Source organism: Megascapheus bottae, chromosome 11 (genome assembly GCF_031878675.1).
Source record: "Megascapheus bottae isolate mThoBot1 chromosome 11, mThoBot2.hap1, whole genome shotgun sequence".
NCBI classification, from domain to species: domain Eukaryota; kingdom Metazoa; phylum Chordata; class Mammalia; order Rodentia; family Geomyidae; genus Megascapheus; species Megascapheus bottae.
The window spans coordinates 51,824,058-51,848,844 of NC_143519.1; the positions used below are offsets into that span (position 1 = coordinate 51,824,058).

The 24,787-nt window shown below is 33.5% G+C and overlaps 1 protein-coding gene and 1 non-coding gene across 6 annotated transcripts in view; one reads left to right on the forward strand and one right to left on the reverse strand.

The window, feature by feature from the left end:
* Positions 1-24,787, forward strand: part of Nbea (neurobeachin) — a 496,782-nt gene that overhangs the window by 83,025 nt on the left and 388,970 nt on the right. For 4 of the 5 annotated variants that reach the window (XM_090342258.1, XM_090342251.1, XM_090342252.1 and 1 more), the window contains exons 11-17: positions 8,082-8,190; positions 12,876-13,028; positions 14,998-15,166; positions 20,368-20,447; positions 21,075-21,137; positions 21,231-21,328; positions 23,805-23,897. In XM_090342258.1, coding sequence (XP_090198384.1) covers positions 8,082-8,190; positions 12,876-13,028; positions 14,998-15,166; positions 20,368-20,447; positions 21,075-21,137; positions 21,231-21,328; positions 23,805-23,897 — 765 coding nt within the window. Of the gene's footprint in view, positions 1-5,908; positions 6,015-8,081; positions 8,191-12,875; positions 13,029-14,997; positions 15,167-20,367; positions 20,448-21,074; positions 21,138-21,230; positions 21,329-23,804; positions 23,898-24,787 lie in introns of all 5 variants that reach the window. The other variant, XM_090342255.1, reaches the window with a different exon arrangement.
* Positions 11,407-11,526, reverse strand: LOC150057069 (small nucleolar RNA SNORA26). Its single transcript, XR_016537186.1, has one exon. It is a non-coding gene; the product is annotated as a small nucleolar RNA SNORA26 (small nucleolar RNA).

A 24,787-nucleotide genomic window follows, 5' to 3' on the forward strand; every position in this document is an offset into this window, starting at 1 on the left:
CATGTATGTTTCACCTCCTGGTGGCTCTAGATGAAGGTAGTATTACAAAATTATACAGCAAGAAAAGAAAACAAAAGTTGAAATTAGATAGGGAAGGGGGTTGGGGGATGGAAAAGGGGACCATGACATGAGAAAGGGTATTAATGTTTGTGAAGCAATGCACCTTCTATCTGGTGAATATGATGTAACCCTTCTATTAATCACAATAAAAATATGTGGATAAACCAAAAGTTATGGCTTTTTGGCAGAACTAGTGAAGAGAACTCCATAGCTAGAAACCATCAGGAAGGAATTCATGCAAAGACTGTGAGAAGGTAATTTGTAATAGTTTTTTGTGCCCTGTGATATGCATAGATTGACTCTCAAGGGCTCTAATCAGTGCAATAAGGTAAGAAAACTTACTCAAATAAAAAGTATTAATAAGTTAAAAATAAATATCAATCATTACAAATGACATGATTTTCTATATACTAGTTTGCAAGCAATTAAGAGAGAAAATTCTAGTTTTAATATGTTTAAAAAGATTATAAGAAAAAGGCTCATACACTATAAGTTATATATTACTTTGTAGGTTTTTTTTGGCAGTAGTAGGGCTGAACTCAAGGCTATACACTTTGACTCAGATTTCTTGCTATTTTATGCATGCTCTTGTCTGTTTTTCTTTCTTGGTTACTTTGGAAATGGAGTCTCGTGGGCTTTTCTTCATGAACTGGCCTAGAATCACAATGTTCCACATCTCAGACTCCTGAGTAACCAGAATTAATGGTGTGAGCCACTAGTTTTCTTTATAGTGTACCCAGTTTAATAATGCTATTAAAATAGTTTTTAAACATTCATGTATATAGGCATAAATTTCACAAAATATTTATGAGATCGGTGTAACTACAAATTGTTGAAAAAAATTTAGAGACCGAAATAAATGGAGAGCTGAATCTAATTCTTGGATAAAACAGATAAAATTGTTGGAAGATATTTATTGATATTTTTTAAAAAGATGATTCTAAAATTTATATGGTATGAAGACATGAGAAAGGGTATCAATATATGTGAAGTAATGTACCGTCTCTTTGGTGAATATAATGTAACCCTTCTATTAATTACAATAAAAATATATGGAAAAAAATTATATGGTATGATAAATGTAACTAGCATAGCTAAAATATTTTGAGAAAAATTTGATGGAATTATACATATCCGGCTATAGAACTTTTATTGTAAAACTATAATAGTGAAGACATTGTCATAATAACATAATCCTGGGCACATATATTAATGAAGAAAATAAAGTTCAGATACGGGCTAACACATTTATGGACAATTGATTTTTGCTACAAGTACAAAGAAATTAAATGGATTAAGAGCTTTTATTTGTCTAGCCGTGACTGTTGTCTCACACCTGCAATTCTAGCCACTCTGGAGGCTGATATCTGAGGATCAAGGTTCAAATCCAGCCCAGGCACACAAGGACAAAAGGACATGAGACTCTTATCTCCAATTAATCTCTAGAAATCGGGAAGTGAGGCTTGGCTCGAGGGTAGGACAGTAGCCATGAGCTGAAGAACTCGGACAGTGCCCAGGCCCAGTTCAAGCTTCAAGCTCGATGACCCCCCCCCCAAAAAAAAGAGCTTTTAAATGTCTAAAAAATAATGAGGCTTGTCCTAAATCACCCACCTTATACAAAAATTAACTTGAAGACTAAAGTAAAAAAAAAAAGAAAAAAAAAACAGAAAAAACATGGAAGTATAAAACTTTAAGAAGAAATTGTAGATAAGCTTGAGGAACTATTACAACAACAAAGAAAGCATGACTATGGGCTTTATGAGCTCTAGGGCATGATGAAGAGATCAATCTAAGAATTCCTGTTGTACAAGGAATTGCTGAGATAGAAAATAAAGACACAGAAACCTATTTGAATGACATCCTAGCAGAAAATCCCCAGATCTAGAGAAGATATGGACATCCAAGTACAGAAGATATTTGGAATGTCAAATAGCTAGACAGGAAAACATTAATAGTTAAAATTACAAGATTATAGAATAAAGAAAGAAAGACTATCAAAAGGCTACAGAGTGATATGTCATTGCTTATTAAGGTAAACTCCTCAGATTTGCAACAGGCCTCCAAGAAGAAGTAATAAAAGCCAAGAAAGCATGAAATGGTGTATTTCAAACTCTGAGAGCAAATAATTGCCAATCAAAGTCAATGGAGAAAAATAGACCATCTAATAGATGATCACACAAAAGGAATTCATGACAATCAGTATCACAGAAAATACACATACAAAAATCACATATACAAATGAAAAAGAAACAAATGTGAGAACTCAGGAAAGAGTAAATTTTGTGAGAGGAATATATGAACAAATGAAAATCAGGAAATAATAAATGTGTCAAACTCAAAACACCAAACTCCAAAGATGAGTAAAGAGAAAAAAATTAAATACTGCTTGAGTCAACTATGGGTAATGATTTAAACTATTCACTGTAATCACAACAATAATGATTCACAGTAAAATCCTAAATATATGTGGTTGTAACTCTGAAAAGTTTCAGACTGGGTGATTGGGTTAGTGCATAAGACCCAACTGCCCAACTGTATTTTGGTCTGCAAGACACACAGCGCACTGGCAAAGAGTCATGCAGACTAAAATAGAAAATGTCAGAAACTGCATACACCAATCAAATGTAAGCCAGAAGCAAGCAGATTTATGCTTTTATCTAACAAGGCAAACTTCAAATCAGAAAAAATGAAGAGAGTCCTTACTAACAAAAGGAATAATCCATGAAATAAATCAGTTATAAATTTTATATGCACTGAACATTGATACATAAATTTCATAAAACAACCACTATTGGTCATAAAGGTACAGTTTGTAAAAGATAATACAATAATAGTACATTACTTTAATACCACATTTCATCAATATTCATTGAGGAGACAAAATTAGCAAAGGAGCTTCAGAGTTACACTTCACTATGGATCAAATAAACATAATGAAAATTACAAAATAGTCTATCTGACAACTGCATATTGTTTTCAGCATCTTACATAATTATATCTAAAGTTGGTAACATTTTAGGCCATTACACAAGTTCTACCAAAACAAAAAAGAGAGAAACTACAGAAATACACTAACATCGAAATTGTCCAATATGTTTTGAAAGATAAGTGGATTATTAAGGAAATCAAGGAAGAAAATTTAAAATCCTTGAATCAAGTGTAAGTGGAAATAAAACTTAACAGATCCTTTGGGATATAGTATAGGAAGTTTTTAAGAGGAAATTTATTTTGGTGCCTAGGTTGCAAAAATTAGAGAGATCTTAATTAAATAACCTGATTATGTACCTTAAGTTTTTTAGTTAAACAGGAACAAACTGATCTATAGTTAGTAGATAGAAATATCAAGGATCATGGTCGAAACTAATGAAATTGAAATTGAGGAAAGAGGAAGTTTTAGCAGAAGATAGGGCTGGTTCATTGAACAGATAAAATGTTTGACAAACCATTACCCAGACTAACCAAAAGAAAAAGAAGATAGAACTTAATAAAATTGCAAATACCTTGTAATGTTGAATTGATGTGTTTTTCCTTATATGTTAAGATATACAATTAAATTTCCAAAAGTGATGATCCATACTGAAATGGTGTCTGCTATTTGTAACATGTGCAGAAAGTTTTCATGAAGAAGCTATTTAGTTTGTAATGAGATCTGTTAGGTAGTATCTAATTAAACTGAAGAACTATTCAAATCTGCGAAGTTTTTTTTTTGTTGTTGTTGGTCCTGGGGCTTGAAATCTAGGCCTTAGAGCTGACCCTGAGCTCTTCAGTTCAAGGCTGTGATTGAGCCACAATCCACTTTCAATTTTCTGGTGGTTAATTGGAGATAAGAGTCTTATGTACTTTCGTGGCTAGGCTGGCTTTGAACCATGATCCTCAGATCTCAGCCTCCTGAGTTGCTAAGATTACAGGTGTTAGCTACCTTTAATACATACATGAATGGCAGTGTACATCAATTTATCATAGGAAGGTGGGTTAAAATTAATCCCTTTCCAATCAAACATTTTGTTCCCTTTATACACAGATTGATGCATTTAAATTACCAGTATTAACACTCAGAAATCTTTTCCCTTCCCTTTCCCTTCCCCTCCCCCTTCCCTTTGCTATCTTTGGTCAGAAGCAGGCCAGTGAATCATAAAATCACAATTTGTTATAAAACAAAGACCTAAGTATGCAATAACCTAATTTTGAATAGATTTTCTTACAGAAGTTATTTAAGTTTCAATTCAGTTAAAAGGCAACCTGCTTGTTTACCAGTCTAAAGGGAAGGTAGAAATTACTGGGAAAAGATTTCATCGCCAAGGTCAGGCCTAGTCATTTCATGTGATATTCCATCTGCATTGCATTTCACTCTTTTCTTTATTACTTTGGCATGAAGCTCTATGTCTGCACCTAAGAATGTGTTTTTATTAGGATTTAGTTGAATACATAGACAGTTGTCTTAAATGTTTAGGAGTTCCTTGCCTAAAAGTGACTGCTAAATACTGAGGAGGTATATGTATGTTAGTCACTGGAAATTATTTGTCTTGGGTGTGAAGTTATTTTGTGTGTGGACTTGATTGGTTTATTTTACAGTTTTATTTAGCAAAAAAATTGTGGTAAAAGAATAACATCTGTAGTGATAGATGTTTTCTATGATTTTCATCTTTTGAAATATTTCAGTACTGAACTAGGTTGTTTAAGAGATGAAACTTTGTGAAAATGTCAAAAGATTTTTTTTTACCTTTATTGGTACCTGCAGTCTTAATTGGAACTTAATCTACTTCAGAATTTATTCTGTCCATTATTTTTTCTGTAGGACTTCTCAAGAGTTTAAATGTTTTCAAAGGGTAGAGGTTTTGAATCTCAGGGAATCTTTTATTTTTATATTACTTACATTCTTTAAACATAAAAGATGTTTACTTAAGAAACCAATTTGGATGTTAATACTTGCTAGATACAAAGAAATTAAATAGCTAGCTTGTATCTTTTCTGAGCTAACTTTGAAATGAATTCAACTTATCTGTTACTTCTTACTCATGATGTATTGTCTTTAAATACAAAAAGTACTTTGAATTAAATAAAACTTTTGGATTATATTATGAATTATATTCCTCAGTTATTTTGAAATTTTAAGTGAAAAAATTAAGATGATATCAATCTACACTTCTATAAATTTTAATGGAATCTAAATAAGTTTATCTTTTTATTAATACTTAATTTTATTTATACCTACTCACTAAGTATTTTAAGACATGTATAGGCAAAGACTATTGTGTTATTTTAACAATAAGGATAGAAAGATCAAAGACCTGGAGAGAAGTAGGTATATGAAGTTACTACAGGCAGGATTATATTGTTTCTTTTCTGTTGCCAGGCTCTAGCTCTCATATTTTTATGATATTTAAAGTTGTTACTATTTCTTTAGTTAAATTTTTTTAACAATTAGAAGATCACAATTATTTTTACAGAAAAATGACTCAGTAGACTATTAGTGGTGTTTTCCTTAAAAGGAGACAGGATTACAAACCCTTACTCATTTCTGAAGTAGTAATGCTGCTTATGGAATCAATGTTATAGTCCTGTCTGTTGAAAAGTTTAGCAATTTAATATCATAGCACAATAATTAACACAGTTTTTGTCTGTCATTAAAATGCATTGACAACACTGTGTCCCTAGGTATTGCTCTACTTTTCTAGAGAATTTTTTTATGTTGTGTATGCTAGTTTGGGCTGACATGGCTACTTGCTTTTTGGCTTATCTTGTATATGTAGATCCTCTGCAGATGAACTGATATGTTCTAGACAGGAGGTGGTATGTAGGAGCTATAGGAATGGGCTGAAGTATCCTTTATATTTGCCTTTGTATCTAGGGGAGTTGGAAATAGGCAAGAATGGAGAGAAATTTTGTATGGCAGTACACAGAATTTTGCAAGTTTATTGTGAGCCCTGCAGCAATCCGATGCATTTTAGTTACTGGTAAGTTTGTTAAATTACGTTTGAAAATGTACCTCTTCGAAGATGGCCATCTATTTACTGATACATCCACCATGTCAAATATACCGTATTTTTAAGATTTTTTTTAAAAAAAGATTTGGTGTTGTTATTGCCTTGGGTTTTAGGTACAAACTAAAAATACTGGTTAGTGAATGTATTTGACTTTTCCATGGTTGTCATGGCTATTATCAAAGTGAAATTAATAGTATAGTTGTGTTTAACAATTGAGGAATACAATGAAATTAATATTCCTGTTTTTGTAATGGAACTCAACCATATTTGTAGGTCCTAGTTAACATATTTGATGTTAGAGAATGATTAGTTCTTCTGACATAAAATAATTTTAAAATTCTATGGCATCTTTATATTTTCATGTTGTTCTATATAGGAGGTGATCTTACTTTCTTTTACCTGTTCTCATGGACCATAGTGACCACAGTTAGGTATTTCTAGTCTTTCTTTTTGGCAGTGCTGAATTTTAGAAAAACACTTCCCTCCTAAATCATTAAGTAATTTTAGATAAGAATTCATGAACAGATCAGGAAATTGTATAACATTTATACAGTAGTTTTTCTTTATTCTTTTCAAATATTTAAGCAGAAGTGTTAAATGTATTTCAGTACTTAAGCAATTATTTGTGAAGTGGCTTTGACTATTGATTCAATTTATTTAAAATGGACTAAATTCTTTAATAGCTATACTTCTTTAGAAAAACATTTAAAAAGTCATAATGGATCTCTTTGGTAGTTGTGTTATAAATGTGTTTCTTTTGACTAAGGACAAAGTAAAAAATAACATTGATTTGTAATATTTGATTATTTTTGTGGTTTGGGCTTTATGGCAAATTGATATAATTGAATTTTAATTTGCTGATATAAAGTGCTTTATTACTGGGTAGTGTATTTTATAAAGCTGGTATCATGTAGCTCATTAAACCATTAATTTTTATTATAGTGAATATTTTATTGGTTCTTGATACAACATTTGATTTGAACAAAACTAGCCACATTTATCATACAAATGGGTTCTTTATCAATTCTGTTGAAACCAGAAGAGCTAGAATAATTCAGAGACTAGAATAACTTGAGATTCCATAATAATTGTCAAGTTTTCCACATTACCATATTTTCTTAATTTTTGTAAGAATGAATACTATTGTGTTTAAAATATAGTTAGAAATCTGTGGCTTTACCCTTCTTATGAATACAAATAGGTAATTTAAGCTAATATTTTGGTATTAATTCTTTATAAAGTCTTGTTTTTTAACACTTCATTGTAAACTACATTAAACACATACAGTGAAGAACATATATTTTTGCTTTCAGAAATCCTATGTCTATATATTAGTGCTGGTGGTTGAACTCAGTATATGTAATTTTGTGATACATTTTCAAAGCTGCATTCAGTACAGTCATTTCTTTTTCTTTTCTCCCCCTCATTCACTCATCCAACGATGTACCTAGTGCTTAACTTTTGTCTGGGATATTTCTACGAATGCTTCTGTGTGTTTGTGTATACAATGTGTAATTAACTACAACTTTTCATTTTGGTATACATGAGTCATTTCGTTCCTATGTTCTTGGGAAATTTTCTGAGGGGATATATAGATTAAAGTGATATGTTGTTGCATATTTCTCTTGCTACCTTTTTATAAATAAAATGTTTATGAAAACAAAATTTAAATAACTCATTTACAAACAAGTATGTTCTTTCCAAACAATAATTTATAAATATTTAAAATTTGTGATACAGTCCTTATGACATGTGACATATATTTAAGGTTAGATTTACTTAAAACAGTAAATATATATTTGTATAAATAAGCTTTGATGTTTAACTATGTAATAAAATAATTATTTTCCAGTTAGTCTATTTAACTTAAAAAATATAAAAGTTTTTTGTTACTTATGAGAAGATATATAAGTAACATTTATCATCAAATAGATATTAGAGTACAGTTATTTTTGTATAACCGTTCAAATGAATGAAGCATGTTTATCATAAACATTTAATGATTGCAAAATGAAATTATCTGTACTTTATATGCAGTGCTACTCTTTTGGCATTCCTGGTTGAACTACTTAAAAGTTCAGTAGCCATGCAAGAACAGATGCTGGGTGGAAAAGGCTTTTTAGTCATTGGCTACTTACTTGAAAAGGTAAGTGATATGCAGTTCTCATAGTTGAACATTTGACAATTTTAATCATATTTTCTCTTTCTTTCCCAGCTCCATGGTCATATCATTTGCTAATTTAAGAATATTTAAAAATTATGGTTAAATATCTTAGAAATCTAACTAATGAATAATTTTTGAGTGGAATTAAAAACTAAAGAAAAAAGTCGCATCTTTTATTCAAGTTCCAAATATCACTTATTTTTTTTTGCCAGTCATGAGCCTGAGCTCAGGGCCTGAGCACTGTCCTTGGACTTTCTCAAGGCTAGAGCTCTACCATGTGAGCCTCAGCACCACTTCTGGCTTTTTCCTATGTATGTGGTACCAAGGAATCAAACCCGGGTCTTCGTGCATGCTAGACAAGCACTTTAACCACTAGGCCAAACTCCCGGCCCCTCCAAATATCACTTTTTTTAGGGATTTTTTTTTTTTTGTGGAACAGAAGCCCCAGAAATAAACGCACAGACCTATAGTTTTCTAATATTTGATGTGGGAGACAAAAATATAGACTGGAAGAGTCTTTTCAACAAATGGTGCAGGGTAAAGCGCTATCAAGCTATAGAAAACTGAAACTTGAGCCTTGTTTTTTTAATGCTAATTTTTATTTTAAGTATATATTTTGGACATTTCAGTGCATGGTTTGCTGTCCCCATATCTATGGGCCTGAAATAAGGCTAACCATCCCATTGAGGAGCAGGAAGTATAGCTCACCCAATGGCAAACCTGAAGTAGAGAGAGAAGCCAGGAAAAGACCAAGGTTTTGGTGATATTATCAGAGTCCTCAGTGAGCCAAGCCCTTTAGCTCATCCTCTATCTTCTAAAGTTTACACAGTCTGCCAGTGAGGACACAAATGACAATTAAGGACCAAGCTCTGAACACATAAGCCTCTGAAACAGACATTTCACACTGGCTGATCTATTATAGTGTTGTCAGGATTCTGATAGCATAGTTGAGTGGGGATTTTGAACAGAGTTTATTTAAGGCTTCTTAAAAATGTATGTTGTGAGCACTGTTAAAAGGCAGTAAGGTCTGAGAAAGGGGGAAATGATTATTTAGTGTAACTTAGAAAGGTAGCTTTGGGAAAGTCCCTGACAGGGATGCAGATGCAGTCTTCAGTAAAGGAGTAGTTGACCTGTTGGTTAATAGTCCATCATTATTTTATTCTGTCTTTTAACTCCTTACTGTTGTCAACTCATGAAACTATCAACTGTATACCAGTGGGACCATCCCAAACATAGAAACAAGGTAGGGAGTTCTACCACTCTAGCCACAGCACCACTTCCAGCTTTTTTTTTTTTTTTGGCCAGTCCTGGGCTTGAGCTCAGGGCCTGAGCACTGTACTTGGACTTTCTCAAGGCTAGAGCTCTACCACTTGAGCCTCAGCACCACTTCCGGCTTTTTTTTTTTTCTATGTATGTGGTACCGTGGATCGAACCCGGGTCTTCGTGCATGCTAGGCAAGCACTTTAACCACTAGGCCAAACTCCAGGCCCCAGCTTTTTTTTTTATAATATATATGGTACCATGGAATCAAACCTGGGTCTTCGTGCATGCGAGGCAAGCACTCCACCAGTAGGCCAAACTCCAACCCCTTGTATTTTAATGCATCTGTTAATATCTAGTGTCACAGAGTTTATCTTTTAATTTTACCTACTATCTGCCCCTACTTTCTCCTTCATTAAAATAGTTCTTAAGAGGCCAGAAGTATTTTCTTTTCAGTTTTGTTAACTGACTTTTCCACAGTGTCAAAGAGAGTGCCTAGTAAATAGCAAGTATTCTCTGTGTATAATTTTTAAATAACTAAACCAAAAGTCTTGAGGTCTCCTTTTAAAATAAAAGAAGTACACATAAGGATATTAGTTACACCTTGAAGGGAACAGTAGTAGAAAACTAGGGTAAACTTGACCTAAAAAAAAATTTTGTTTGGCTCAACATAATTTTTGTTTTTTCCCTGGAACATTACTTACCACTCAGTTTATTATGTTTAATCCTAACTTATACATTGTTGTTAACTCATTGAGTTTGTGGTGGTTTATGTAGAAGTATGAAAATTTATGTTTAAAAATTACTAATTTGACAATGTTAGATGGAACATATACATAATTTGTATGGCTGATAAAAACTGGAAAGACAATTTCTATTTTGCAGACTTTGTATATTCTGTAGTAGTATTTTGACTTCAGTCAATGTAAAATAAGGCAAAATGTTAAAATGTGACATGTATTTCAGGATTCATCAATCACTAATTCATTATCTACGATAGTACAGAAAAGATCACTTGATGTTTTATCAAGGAAAATGTGTTTCTGATGTTTGAGTTTAATGAAGTGTATATTTTGTGTCTGTAGACATTTTCACTTAGAATTATATTTTAGGATAGCATTTTCCAAAGGAAATACATTGTCAACCTCATATGCAACTTTAGATATTAATGAAATATTATAGGTGATACAAACTTTAAATAATATATTACAATATAATTTTAATAACATATTCTCTGATGTATATTAAATGTCATCTCAGCATATACTTAATACAGAAAATATTTGGTCATTTTTATACTGAATTATAAAGAGTTACTATATACATCTTTGTAGCCCAGGTTGCTTTGGACTACGTACATTTTTAAGTATAGAATGGTTACATGAGGATAGTGGCTACGTATTTATCACTAGATTGTAGAGGTTTAGTTTCATATTTGCAAAGTGTACTGTTTTTCTTGTTCGTGTTTTAGTATAATAGGCTATGCTTCGGTAATGATATTTATAATTTTCTTTTTTTTTTTCTGTTTTGGGGCTTGGACTCTGGGCCTGGATGCTGTCCCTGAGCTCTTCTGTTCAAGCTACCACCCTACCCCTTGAGCCACAGGCACCACTTTCCATTTTCTAGTGGTTACTTGGAGAGAAGAGTTTCGAGGTCTGTAGTGTCTGGGCTGGCTTTGAATCGCAATCCTCAGATCTCAGCCTCCTGAGTAGCTAGGATTAGAGGTGTGAGCCACCGTGCACAACCAATTTTATAATTTTCAAATTTTTTAGGTTTTATTATATTTTAATAGTCTTAAATTTGGTAAAAATGACAGGAATGAAAAATAACATGGCAATACTTTCTTTTTAAAAGAAGTTTAAGTGGAAACATCTTTATATTTGTCCTTTCCACTAATATTTTAATATTTTTTTCTTTTTCCCTTTTTTTTTTTTTCCCAGCTGTAACTCCAGACAGGATCCAGAGAGGAGTTTTACCATCTCATCTCTGGGTTTCATGGAGATTTCCTTTAGCCTTCTGTGTTAGCCTCTTAAGACACGGTCATCCTTAAAAGGGCACAGGAAAGGGCGTATTTTAATATTTTAATTACATTTTAATTACCTGTAAGTAGTATATAAAGTTACCATTCAACTAATCAGTTGATTAGTCTAGTGCATCTTTATCATATAAATCCTTTTCATTATTCCCCCATCCCTTCCATGCCCTCCCCTCAGTTTTCTTAGTTTTGTAAGATATGCATTAAATATTATGACTGATTTCTCCAAGAAGCCATATTATTGGAATCTGTAAAAGCATACGGGTATCATCCAAATTGAGTCTAGAGGGAAGAAGTCTAAGTAACTAATATTTAAGCAAAGGACACGGAGGAATAATACGAAGATCATGAAATCTATATGTATCCAGGGAAGTCAGATTTGTTTCTCTTTCCCAGAATCTATGAGTAGATTTGAGAGGTGGATGCTAAAGAGAGGTGGATGCTAAAGAAAGATAGATGTGGAAGTCTTTTGTAACTTTGGAAGAACAGATTTAATGGAATAATAGGGTTAGTTTTATTTTTTCTCTGGTTTGAAATAACTAAGTGAGAAAGTAGTTCTGTTTCTCAATGTTTTTAACATTATTATGATAATTATTTTACTTTCTATGTATATTTCTTTGGTATTTGACATTATTTTGGATTCTGCTTCATTAGATTGAGCTGATAGCTTTATTTCATCTCATATATTTATCTAAAATTGTATGAGAAGTGACACAATATGCTCTAACTCACAGAAATATTATGTTATACATATTTAGTTTCTTCTTGCTTTGGATCATGAATTTGGGTTTGGTGAATGCAGTGTTAGTTATGTCCCTCATCCTTTTGATTTGGTTGTTGAGATAAGATTTGGCTAACTCTGCCTGCATTGCCTTACATTTCCTCTTGCCATCACTTCATTACACTCATGTATCACCCTGCTAGGCTAAAGGAATATAATTAGCAAATAGGTTTTATTTTATCACTAAAAATTGAATAAAAAGTAATATAGCAAACTTAGTATTCTGAGGCTAGGCACTGTGACTCATGCCTTAAGCCTAGCTGCTCAGGAAGCTGAGATCTGAGGATCACAGTTCAAAACCAGCCTGGACACAAAAGTCCCTGAGACTCTTATCTCCAAGAAACCATCCAGAGCCCGAAAGTGACACTGTGGCAGAAGTGGTAGAGCCCTAGCCCTCAGCTGAAGAGCTCATGGACAGCTCCCAGGGTTCAAACCCCACGAATGACAAAACAACAACAACTTTGTATTCTGAACTTAAACTATGAGGGATAGCATATGAATAATTGCGTCTTACTTTAATTTATGCAGTTGTGTGAGTTGGTAGTACATCTGTTTTTAGTTAGAGTTCTATGTTGTTTTTTTTTTCTTTAGTCCTCAAGAGTTCATATTACAAGAGCTGTCTTGGAGCAGTTTTTATCCTTTGCAAAATACCTTGATGGTTTATCTCATGGAGCACCTTTATTAAAGCAGCTTTGTGACCACATTTTATTTAACCCAGCCATCTGGATACACACACCTGCAAAGGTTTGAATTTTGTGTTGATTCATTTTATTTTAGTATAATATACTTTATAATTGTTAGATTTAAGATACACGGTAATAACTAAATATTTTGGATTATTTTATAGTCATGCCACCATGGTTATATTAGCATGAGACATCAAAACATTAAATGTATAAATGTAAAATGAATTAAATTACTTAAGCTTGATATAACACTGGTGTAAACTCTGACGTTATCTGGTATAATTCATAAGAGCTAATTATATCATGAGTGCTAGAATCATTTTGATTGGGAAATTGCTTTCATTCTGAACACAGTACATAAAAGTACATCCAACTAGGTATTTTTCTAAAGTTAAGATAAAAGGCTTATTTTGCATAGTTGAGTTTAGTCCTCTTATGTACTGATGACGGATATATCACTAATGCGGGATATTTTGACTTGGGGTGTCTTAAATTTACAAAATCTTCTATATACTTAAATATACAAATGAGTTATTTTTCATTATAGTTCATTTTACTATATATTGGATTAAACACATGAACTTTGGGCATATTTGGTACTAGTTCTAGTCTTGTGAGGAAATACATTCATGGGTAACTACCGAAAAGTACTTTCCTTAAGAGTGTTAGCACAGGGCCTGGGAGTTTGGCCTAGTGGTAAGAGTGCCTGCTTAGTGTGCAGAAAGAGCCATACATAGAAAAAAACCATAAGTGGTACTCAAGTGGTAGAGCACTGGGCCTGGAGAAAGTTCAAGCACAGGGCTCAGGCCCTGAGTTCAAGCCCCGGGACTGGCCAAAAAAACAGTGCTAGTTAGCATGGTGCTGCAGATTCACACTTTTGTAATCCTAGTAACCAGGAGGCTGAAACCTGAGGATAGCTGTGCAAAATTAACCTGGGCAGGAAAGTCCTTGAGAATCTTATGCCAATAAACTACTAATGTAAAAAATTGATAAAAACCTAGAAATGGAGCTGTGACCCAAGTGGTAGAGCTCTAGCCTTGATCAGGGAAGCTCAGCGCTAGCACACAGGCTCTGAAGTCAAATCCCAGGACCAACACAAAGGCAAAAAAGTGTTGGTGTAGGTGACTTTCAAAATGGGATTTTCCCATTGGATTAATATCTCATCAGTTTCAAAGTATTGGTAAATAGCCATTACCATTCTTATATTCTTTCTTTTTCACTCTTTTTCTTTTTCTCTCTATTTCTCCCTCCTCCCCCTTCCTTCTCTCACTCCCTTTCCTTTTTTCTTCCTCTTTTGTGTCTTGACCTTGCTTGAACTCAGAGCCTACATGCTTCCCCTGAGGTTTGTTTGCTCAAACCTCTTGAGCCACAGCTTTACTTTCTGTGTATGTGTGGTTTATTGGAGATAAGAGGCCACAGACTTTGTTCCCCACCTGGCTTTGAAAGGTGATCCTCAAAATTCAGCTCTAGGATTTCAGCCCTTAAATTTCAGTAGCTAGGATATGAACCACTGGTGCTAAGCTACTATTCTTATTAAGCAATTTATTTAGTATAAAGTACTGTTAATAAAACCAGTGGTGTTAGGATCAGTTATATTAGGATTGCTTGCATTTTGAACATTTCGCTTTAAAAATAAATAACAAGAATAGTTATTATTATTTTTGTTGTGGGTCATGGGGCTTGAACTAGGCCTGGGTGCTGTCCCTGAGATCTTCAGCTCAAGGCTACCATCCTACCCTTGAGTTAAGCCCCACGTCTCATTTTTCTAGAGGTTAATTGGAGATAAGAGTGTCAGGTTCTTTTGTGCCTGGGCTGGCTTTGAACTTTGATCCTCAGATCTCAGCCTCCTGAGTAGCTATGATTACAGGTGTGAGTCACCACACCCAGCTAAGAATAATTATTTTAAAACAAATAATTAGTTTACATTTCTTAGTATTCACTAATTTTTATTTGAATTAAATTTAAATTTGTACTTATGAGCAATTGAAATATTTATATGTTAATAATCTGGTAATTTTTGATATTAGGTTCAGCTTTCATTATATACTTACTTGTCTGCTGAATTTATTGGAACTGCTACCATCTACACCACCATCCGGAGAGTAGGAACAGTATTACAGCTAATGCATACATTAAAATATTACTACTGGGTCATTAATCCTGCTGACAGTAGTGGAATTACTCCTAAAGGATTAGGTAAGTACACCACTGCCAGTGTTTCCATTTCTCTGGGATTGTTCTATATCCTGAGTACTATTATAGTGAACAGATAAGCATGGATATGAAATTATCACTGCACTCTTTACTTACTTTCTTATGAAATAGATTGATATTGGGATGGTTTATAGTAAAAATACATTCATTGCTTTCCAGTATTAAAATTTTTAGGACAAATGATTGGTTTGAGAAAATAGTAGTCTTCATTTTAACCTAGATAATTTTTTTAGTTTCAAGAAGATATATTTTCATATTAAAAACTGATAAACGAGCGGCTGGTTCTGTAATTCTAGCTAGTTTGAGAATTCAGGTTCAAAGCCAGCCTCAGCAGTAAAGTCCATGAGACTCTTATTTGCAACTAATCATAGAAAGCCAGAAGTAAAACTGTTGCTGTAGTGGTAGACCATTAACTGTGACAAAAAAGCTCCAGGATAGTGTCCAGGTCCTGAGTTCAAGCCTCAGAGCCACACAAAAACAAAACCAAAACAAAATACCCAAACTAATTAATCCTATTGACTACAATTATATTTTCTAATAACTTTGAATTTTTATTCCCAGTCCATCCTTTCTTCTGAAGGCACTAGTAGTAGAAACTAATTTAATCCTTTAAAATTCATATGTCTAACTCTCCTTTCCTTCCTAAGTTTCCTTCCTTTTCTTTTCTTCCTTCCCTTCCCCCTTTTGTCTTTCCCTTTTCCCATTCCTCCCCCCACATCTTCCTTTCTAACTTTCCACTTCTCTCTCCCTTTATCCTTCCCTCCTTCTTTGCCCTGATAAAGTACTTTGTACATGACCCTCCTGTTAATTTTTTTTAGCATTTTTTTTTATCAGATAGTGTTTCATGGATTTTGCCTGGGTCAGCTGTGAACCATGATCATCTTATCTTCACCTCCTATAACTGCAGTTGCAGGCATGAACCACCACACTCTTCTCATAGTGCTTTATGTTCTAAAAGTGGAAGCCATTTTTAACAATTACATAAAATTATAGGAAAAACACAATCAAAGAAAAATATTATTTATGAGCCAGACTATAAGCACAGCAAATTTGGCATCTTCTCTATCACTGTTTCTCATTATTGAAATATGTGAATTTAGGCATTAGATAAAACTGTGATTAGACTTTTTAAACATTTTTACAGAATTAAGAACAACTACTTCTCCTCCTCCTCCTCCTTCTCCTCCTCCTCCTCCTCCGTCTTCTCCTCCTCCTCCTCTGTCTTCTTCTCCTCCTCCTCCTCCTCCTCCTCCTCCTCCTTTTCCTCCTCCTCCTCCGCCTCCGTCTTCTCCTCATCCTCCTCCGTCTTCTCCTCCTCCTCCTCCTCCTTCTTGTTCTCCTCCTCCTCCTTCTTCTCCTTCTCCTCCTCTTCCTCCTTCTCCTCCTCCTCCTCCTTCTTCTTCTCCTTCTCCTCCTCCTCCTCCTCTTCCTCCTTGTTGTTCTCCTCCTCCTCCTTCTTCTCCTTCTCCTCCTCTTCCTCCTCCTCCTCCTTCTTCTTCTCCTTCTCCTCCTCCTCCTTCTTCTTCTCCTTCTCCTCCTTCTCCTCCTTCTTCACCTTCTTCACCTTCTTCTCCTTCTTTTTTTTTTTTTGCCAGATCTGGGCTTGAGCTCACAGCCTAAGCACTGTCCTCAGACTTTTTCAAGGCTCTACCACTTGAACCTTAGCACCCTTTCTGGCTTTTTTCTATGTATATAGTGCCAAGGAATCGAACCTGGGTCTTCATGCATGCTAGGAAAGCACTCTACAACTAGGCCAAATTCCGGGCCCGATTTTCTTCATTTTGACCATTTTCTTTTTCACTTCTTTGTAGTTAAGGGGATTTAGTATTTACATTATTTCTGTAGTTTATAAAGATGTAGTATTTACATTTTATCTATAGTTTATTAAAAAAATACCAAGATTATATACTTTGTATATAGTTTGTTTTTTTAGACTTGATGAGAAGGGGCTAATAATACATTTTAAATTTTTTGAAATATATTTGTTAAATTTCAGTAATAATGTGCTAGGAATACATTACTTTTTGATAGAGGAAATAACATTTCACAATTTTAATTTTTGATATGAATTTACTTTTATTTCAGGGACAAGGATGTAGAAATTGGTATTCTTACTCAGACCTAGTTTGTCCTTTTAGGATTTCTTCATTGTTTTAAGCTTATTGTGATTAAAAATCTATTAAATTCTTGCTACAAATTGGATTCTATGCTATACACTTGACAACAAGTTGATATGTTTGCTATCATATAATGTAAATATGTAGAAAATACTTAGACTATATCTTTACATACCTATGTTGTTACTGTCATGTTGTTTTATACATTAAAAAATGGAGCCAGGCCCTGATGACTCACGCCTTTAATCTTAGCTATAAAAGAGACTCAGATCTGAGGATCATGGTACAAATCCAGCTCAGGCAGGAAAGTCCATGACCATTTTCTTTTATCTCCAATTAACCACCAGAAAGCTGGAAGTAGTGCTCAGAGTAGTAGAGTATTAGCCTTGAGCAAAAGAGCTCAGGGGTATCAATGTCCAAGAATAATATACCTACTACCCGATAAATTTATCGATAAGCCCCCTTTACCCCACCCCAACATAATATACAATTGAGAGACCAGAAGCATCACCTAATGGTAGAGTGCTCACCAAAAATGCATGAAGACCTGGGTTCGATTCCTTAGTACCATATACTCAGAAAAAGACAGAAGTGGTGCTGTGACTAAAGGGGCAGAGCACTAGCCTTGAGCAAAATGTATCCAAGGACAATGCCCAGGCCTGAGTCAAGCCCGGGGACTGGCGGAAAAAAAAAAAAGGGAAAGTTGGCACCAAGTGATAGCATTGAAATTTGAATGTTTGTTTTTTTTTTGTTTTTGTTTTTTTTTTTTTAATTACAGCTCCCTTTTTTTTTTTTCTGGAACACTGTACTCTATTCTGCCTAGCAAATAATATAATCCCAGATGTTAAGTTCTACTGTCAAACATTGATTTCTAATTTTTTAAAAATTACAAGGAAGGGCTAAGAGTTTGGCTTAGCCTAGTGGTAGAGGGTATGATTCCTCTGTACCACATAACATAGGAAAAACCAGAAATAGTGTTGTGGCTCAAATGATAGAGGACTAGCCTTGAGAAAACAAAAGAACAGTGCTCAGACCCTGAGTTCAAGCCCAAGGCCTGGTGAAAAAAATTACAAGGAAAATGCTTAAAGATAGTAAAATGTAATTTTAAAAATTTTGTAAGAATTATGGAAATAATTCTCATATGCCCTTTGTCATTTCCCAATATCTAGCCTTTTGCCTTATACACTTGATCATTCTGTTATTCTCTTTTTATGGAGCTTCCATTACTGTATATGGATATTTTTGTGTATCAATTGAGAATAAATTGTACATGTGATACCCTCTTACTATTTATTAAATAATCATAAGATTAAAATTAGGAAATTTGCCTTAATTTATCTAACTCAAAAACTTCCCTGAGATTTTATTAATTATCCCAATAATTTCTGTTTTAGAAATAAAAAGACCTTTAAGGCCTCTTGAAGTTCTGTGTTGCAATGACTGTCATCCTAACATTTTTATGTGGAGTAGTTCTTTTATCTTTCATAACCTTGACATTTTAATGAATACAAGAAATGATTTTTTTCAGAATACCCCTTAATTTGGATTTGTTGGATATTTTCTCATGATGCTTAATATTTTTCATATTGCCAGGAATTACAGAAAACTCATTCTGTTTCTGTCTTATTTTATCATGTCAAGAAGGTACATGATATTCAATAGTCTTGTCACAAGTGATTTTCCCTTTGAACATTTGATGAGTTGTTTTCCATGGTTTTTTTCTCTTTTTTTTCAGTATAAAATGACTACTTGGTCCTTTAAAACTAAAAGGTAGTTGGTGGAAAAGACCATAAGACTATATACATATTCTATTCTTTAGCAAAAGTTTCCCTACTTACTTTAGTTCATAGATAAATTATGCTAAAATTGGTCTTACTGGAATGGCTGCCAGTGCTAGAAATAATTTATTTTTACCCATTTATTATTTTTCATTCTTATATGAATATTGGGTCATGGTAACTATTTTTCAGTATGTTTTATCTATACTTGGTATGCTTTCTTTGCAAAGTGCTATATAGTAAGTGTTTTGGGCTGACATTACTGTTAAGTCTATGTTGAACATAAGTAGCCCTATCATTTCTAATTAGAAATAACTCTAAGTAGTATAAAAGTAGATATATTTGGTTTGTTCCAATGAAACTACTAAAAACACATAGCATGGTGTATTTTGACAAAGACTATACTTGTTCCAACATTTGGCATGTGTTGTAGTTAATTTCATTTGCTTTTTCATTTCATTGTTTGGATTGCTTCATATTTGGCTAGTAGAAACATTTTCATGGATTCATATGATCTCATAACACAGTGTCAGATGTTACCCTTACCTTTCATAGTTTGTTTTCTTATTCTCCTTTCTTATTCTCATCATTTCTTTATTTCTTTTTGGTGATGTTATGGATTGACCTCAGAGCCTACGTGCTTGTAAGCAGCCTTGATAAGACTTGAACCATGACTTTCAGGTTTTTTTTTTCTTTTGTTAGTTTTTCAAAAAAAGTCTGATTTTGTCTAGGCCAGCCTGAACTGTGATTCTCCTATTAATGCTTTCTGTAGTTGGAATAACAAATATGTACTGCCACACCCAGCTTTTTATGGGTTGAGATGCCATCTTGCAAACTTTTTGCCAGAGTGTGGCTAGAACCAAAATCCTTTTAATCTGACCCCTCTCATAACTAGAATTGCCCAGCTTCCTTGTTATTTTAACATTGCAAGAACAGTTCTTGCTGCCTCCTCGATCTGAATAGTTTAGTATTAATTAACATACTGGCTCTCTGGTCCTTAATCCTAAAAGGTCTTTCCAGGCTTTGTTGCCTCCTTGCCTCTGTGAACCCCTCTTTGTCTCCTTGGTACCCTATTGCTTTCTAGACCTTAGCCTAGAAACTTCATTGGTTCCAACCACCTCAATAAATGTATTGTAATGAAAACTGACAATAAAGTAGAAGAACAACTATTTTTGTTTTGATGTAATTTAAAGACCTGTTTTATTATTTAAGAGAATGGCATTCTAGCTTGTATATTTTAACCTATAATAGTATGATTTTTCCCCCTGTTTTTCTATTTTTATCCTAGATGGTCCCCGGCCATCACAAAAAGAAATTATATCACTTCGAGCATTTATGCTGCTTTTTCTGAAACAGCTCATACTAAAGGTAAAATAACTTATGTAACTCATCATTGCAAAACAAAAAGGTAAAAATGGACTATTGTTATACTTTTATTTTTGCTGTAAAATTAGCAAAGAATACCTTGCATGAATCACTTTCAAAATTTGATGGATTTTAGTAGCAGAGTTTTAAATTTAATTTGTGGTTAAATGTTCCAAATTAAGGAATGTAGTACAAAGAGACAAGGACTGTATTGGTAAGAATTAAGCATAAATATCCTATCCTATAAAATACTCATTGTTTCAGTTTATGAAAGCTTGTACAGTACTTTTATTGCAGAATTATTGTCAAGGTCACAACAAAGACAAAGGGAAAGTAAAGTCAAGATTGTAAGATAGTATGTCTAATTTGTATTGTTTTAAGAAAACTGTTTAGAAAACAATAATAGGAATATTGCTGATCATTATAATATTAATATCAATTTAATTTAGATAATATTCTTACTAATGTATTTAACTTGAAATTAAATAGTATATGAATTATAAAGCCTTTAAGACTTTTAATAAAATTACTGCTTTAAACTTACTCCTATTTTGTAATCTTTTTGGTGCCTTTCTTTAAAGTTCTAATTTTCAGTTTAAATGAAATACTAAAATATATTTTTTTAATTAGGATCGAGGGGTTAAAGAAGATGAACTTCAAAGTATATTAAATTATCTACTAACAATGCATGAGGTAGGCCAAATGATGGGTCTTCTGCATTACTTTTTTTGAGTGTTTTAGAACTAAAATTTTAACTCAATAAATATTTTGATTTTATTTATGCAGGATGAAAATATCCATGATGTGTTACAGTTATTAGTAGCCTTAATGTCAGAACACCCAGCATCAATGATACCAGCATTTGATCAAAGAAATGGAATAAGGTATGATTATGATAATAGTAGTATTAATATTTAATAGAATCCAATTATGCAATCTAGAATATCCTCTGTTCTCTTAATGTTTGGATAACAGAAATTTTACACATATGAAAGAAATGGAAAAGCTATTCATCCACTGATATTCAAGGAAACTGATGAAATACAAGGCAAATTACATAAGAAATATAGACATTTATAAGGTAGTTACAGATTATTTTACAAGATAAGAGCCTAAAATATGTCAGCAAGAAAAAATAATGACACAAGAACAAAATAGTGGTACCCAAGAGAAAAGATATAGGGCAGATTTTTAAAAATTTATTTGTTTATTTGTACCTTGATGTCATGTACTAGGGTGTAAACTCAGGGACTTGAGTGTGGATTCGGCTCTTTTAGAAAATATACTTTATTTTTGCCAGTCCTGCGCTTTAGCTCAGGGTCTGAGCACTCTCCTTGGACTTTCTCAAGGTTAGAGCTCTACCACTTGAGCCTCAGCATCACTTCCAGCTTTTTTCTATGCATGTGGTACCAAGGAATCGAACCCGGGTCCTTGTGCATGCTAGGCAAGCACTCTACCACTAGGCCAAACTCCTGGCCCCTAGAAAATATACTTTTGAGCTGGGAATGTGGCCTAGTAGTAGAGTGCTTGCCTAGCATGCACGAAGACCCAGGTTCATTTCCTGGTACCACATATGCAGAAAGCCAGAAATAGTGCAGTGGCTCATATGGTAGAGCTCCGGCCTTGTGAAAGTCCAAGGACATTGCTCACATCCTGAGTTCAAGACCTGGAACTGGCAAAAACAAACAAAAAGAATTAGTCATACAAAGAGTTGCCACTTAAAGCATTTATTAAACCAAATGTCTTCATTGTCATCCCTTTCTATATTCTCACCCACCCATTCTTTTCTGTCCTCCTTCTTAATTTTGTAGCACAGACATTTGATTCTTGTCTGCATTTTCCTTCTCTTCTCTTCATATGTCTACCCTTCTTGCCTTGAGTTCCCTACCCCTTTCCTTTATCTCCTTGCTGATATTATATTTTGCTGAACTTTGATTTTGGTTCTCTATTTAAGATCTCCTTAATTCTACCAGAGAGTCAAAGAATATTTGTGTTTCCTTACATGGGAAAGTTTTATTTAGCTTACAAACTCAGATAAATTATGTTGGGTGGTATGCAAGTGTATACAAGATGTATTAACAAAAATTGCTTGGCGTGCATGTGTGTGTGTGTGTGTGTGTGTGTGTCTGTCTGTGTGTCTGTGTGTCTGTCTGTGTGTCTGTCTGTCTACCTATGTTGGTGCTTGAACTCAGGGTTTGGGTGACATCCCTGAGTTTCTTTTTGCTCAAGGATAAAGATCTACAAGTGGAGCTCCACTTCTGGCTTTGTGGTGGTTAATTGGAGAGGAGAATCCCACTGATTTTCCTGCTTGTTCTGGCCTCAAACCTCAATCCTCAGAGCTCAGCCTCCTCAGTAGTTAGGATTGCATGTCAAATTCTCATGTGTATATGTCCTTAAATTGAAAATCTTTGTTTAGTATACTGAGAGAAACTAGTTACAAATAACCAGTCAGACTGCCCATTTGGTGTTTATTTGGAGGTCAATTTTTAGGAAAGATTGTGAGGGACCAGGTGTGTGGCCTAGTGGTAGAGTGCTTGCCTAGCATGCACTAAGTCCTGCATTTGATTCCTCAGTACCACAGACACAGAAAAAGCCGGAAGTGGTATTGTGGCTTAAATGATAGAACGCTGGCCTAGAGAAAGCCCAAGGATAGTGCCCAGACCCTGAGTTCAAGCCCCAGAGCTGGCAAAAAAAAGAAAAAAGAAAAGAAAAGAAAGATTAGTGAAATGTGCTCTTTAATTAGTGCAAAGAATTAAAAACTCTGAGAATAACACATACCTTAGAGACTTAGAAAAAATCATTTCAAGTGAAGTAAGCCAGACTCAAAGGAACATAGGCTCAATGGTTTCCCTCATTTGTCATAATCAGTAGAAACCTTGGGCTGTCCTAGCAGAGATTTGCAATAGAGCAAAACCTAGATACATCAGACCATACAGTATGACACTAAATGAAAGGACCTCTAGGGTATAGAAACAAAAGCCATATAATGAGTGATTGTTGTCCTTAATGTACTATGTTATCTCTCATCTCTTTTGTTGTCCCTTGGTTATCTCATATTGTTACAGTATCTCACTTTGTTATCTGATATATTGGATATATTTGTATTTGGTTATTTGAAATTGGATAGGGAAGGGAGGAAAACAAGATGAGGGGTGGGAGTTGGGGGGAGGGAAATGGGGACCAAGACATGAGAAAGGGTATCAATGTTTGTGAAGTAATGCACCTTCTATCTCGTGAATATAATGTAACCCTTCTATTAATTACAATAAATATATATATATAAATACATACCTTAGTAGTTTATTTGTATTTAATGTTTAAAAGTATTAGTAAACATTTAAAAGATTATTTATTTTTTAGGGTGATCTACAAATTATTGGCTTCAAAAAGTGAAAGCATATGGGTTCAAGCTCTGAAGGTTCTGGGATATTTTTTGAAGCATTTAGGTCACAAGTAAGTATATTTTATACAATGAATTAAAGAAATGGCTACTTAAATTTTATTTTTGTTTTATGGATAGTATATAATGTCTCAGATTTGACATAAGAAAAAGTAAAAATGATAAATGTTTATAAAATATTCTATGATGTTTTAATAATAGTAAATTATGGTATAAAATTGTAGTTAAAGTGTTTTAGTTTTCTTCAAGAAAAGTATGTTCACTTAAGAATATAATATATTTTATCAAGTTTTTATTAGTAGTACAGTTGTTAAAGTTTTTATTGGTACAATTTTAGTGAAAGCTTTTTTGATGTATAATAAATTCCACCTATATTATGTTATGTTTGAGAGGTAACCTAGACCTACGTTTTGACTTTTCATTATTTGTATTCCTTTTGTATTATATTTACAATGTTTATATTATACAATAATTATTTCATTCTCCAAATATGAATTTAAAGAATTTTGAAGTATTATTTTTCCTATAGTAATAAATAGATATTTAATGTTTATAGTCCTTATTGTATTCTTTTTTCATAAATTTTATTTCACAGATCTATTTTCAGGTCAATGGACCTAAGGAAGTAGTCCTGTTATGTAGCTCTTGCTAGATACAGTTATTCCTAAAATATCAATTATACTAATTTTTTCTGTACTTACATTCATGGGTTTATTGCTAACAGTTATGAAACTTGTACAAAATTCTTATAAGTTATATATAACATGCTAAATAGAAGTTTTGTGTATTTAGCTCATGCCTGTAATCTTAGCTACTCAGGAGGCTGAGAACTGAGGATCTCGGTTCAAAGCAACCCAGACACTAAAATGTGAGACTCTTATCTCCAATCATTAGAAAATGGGAAGTGGGGCTGTTACTCAATGGGTAGGGCAGTAGCCTTGAG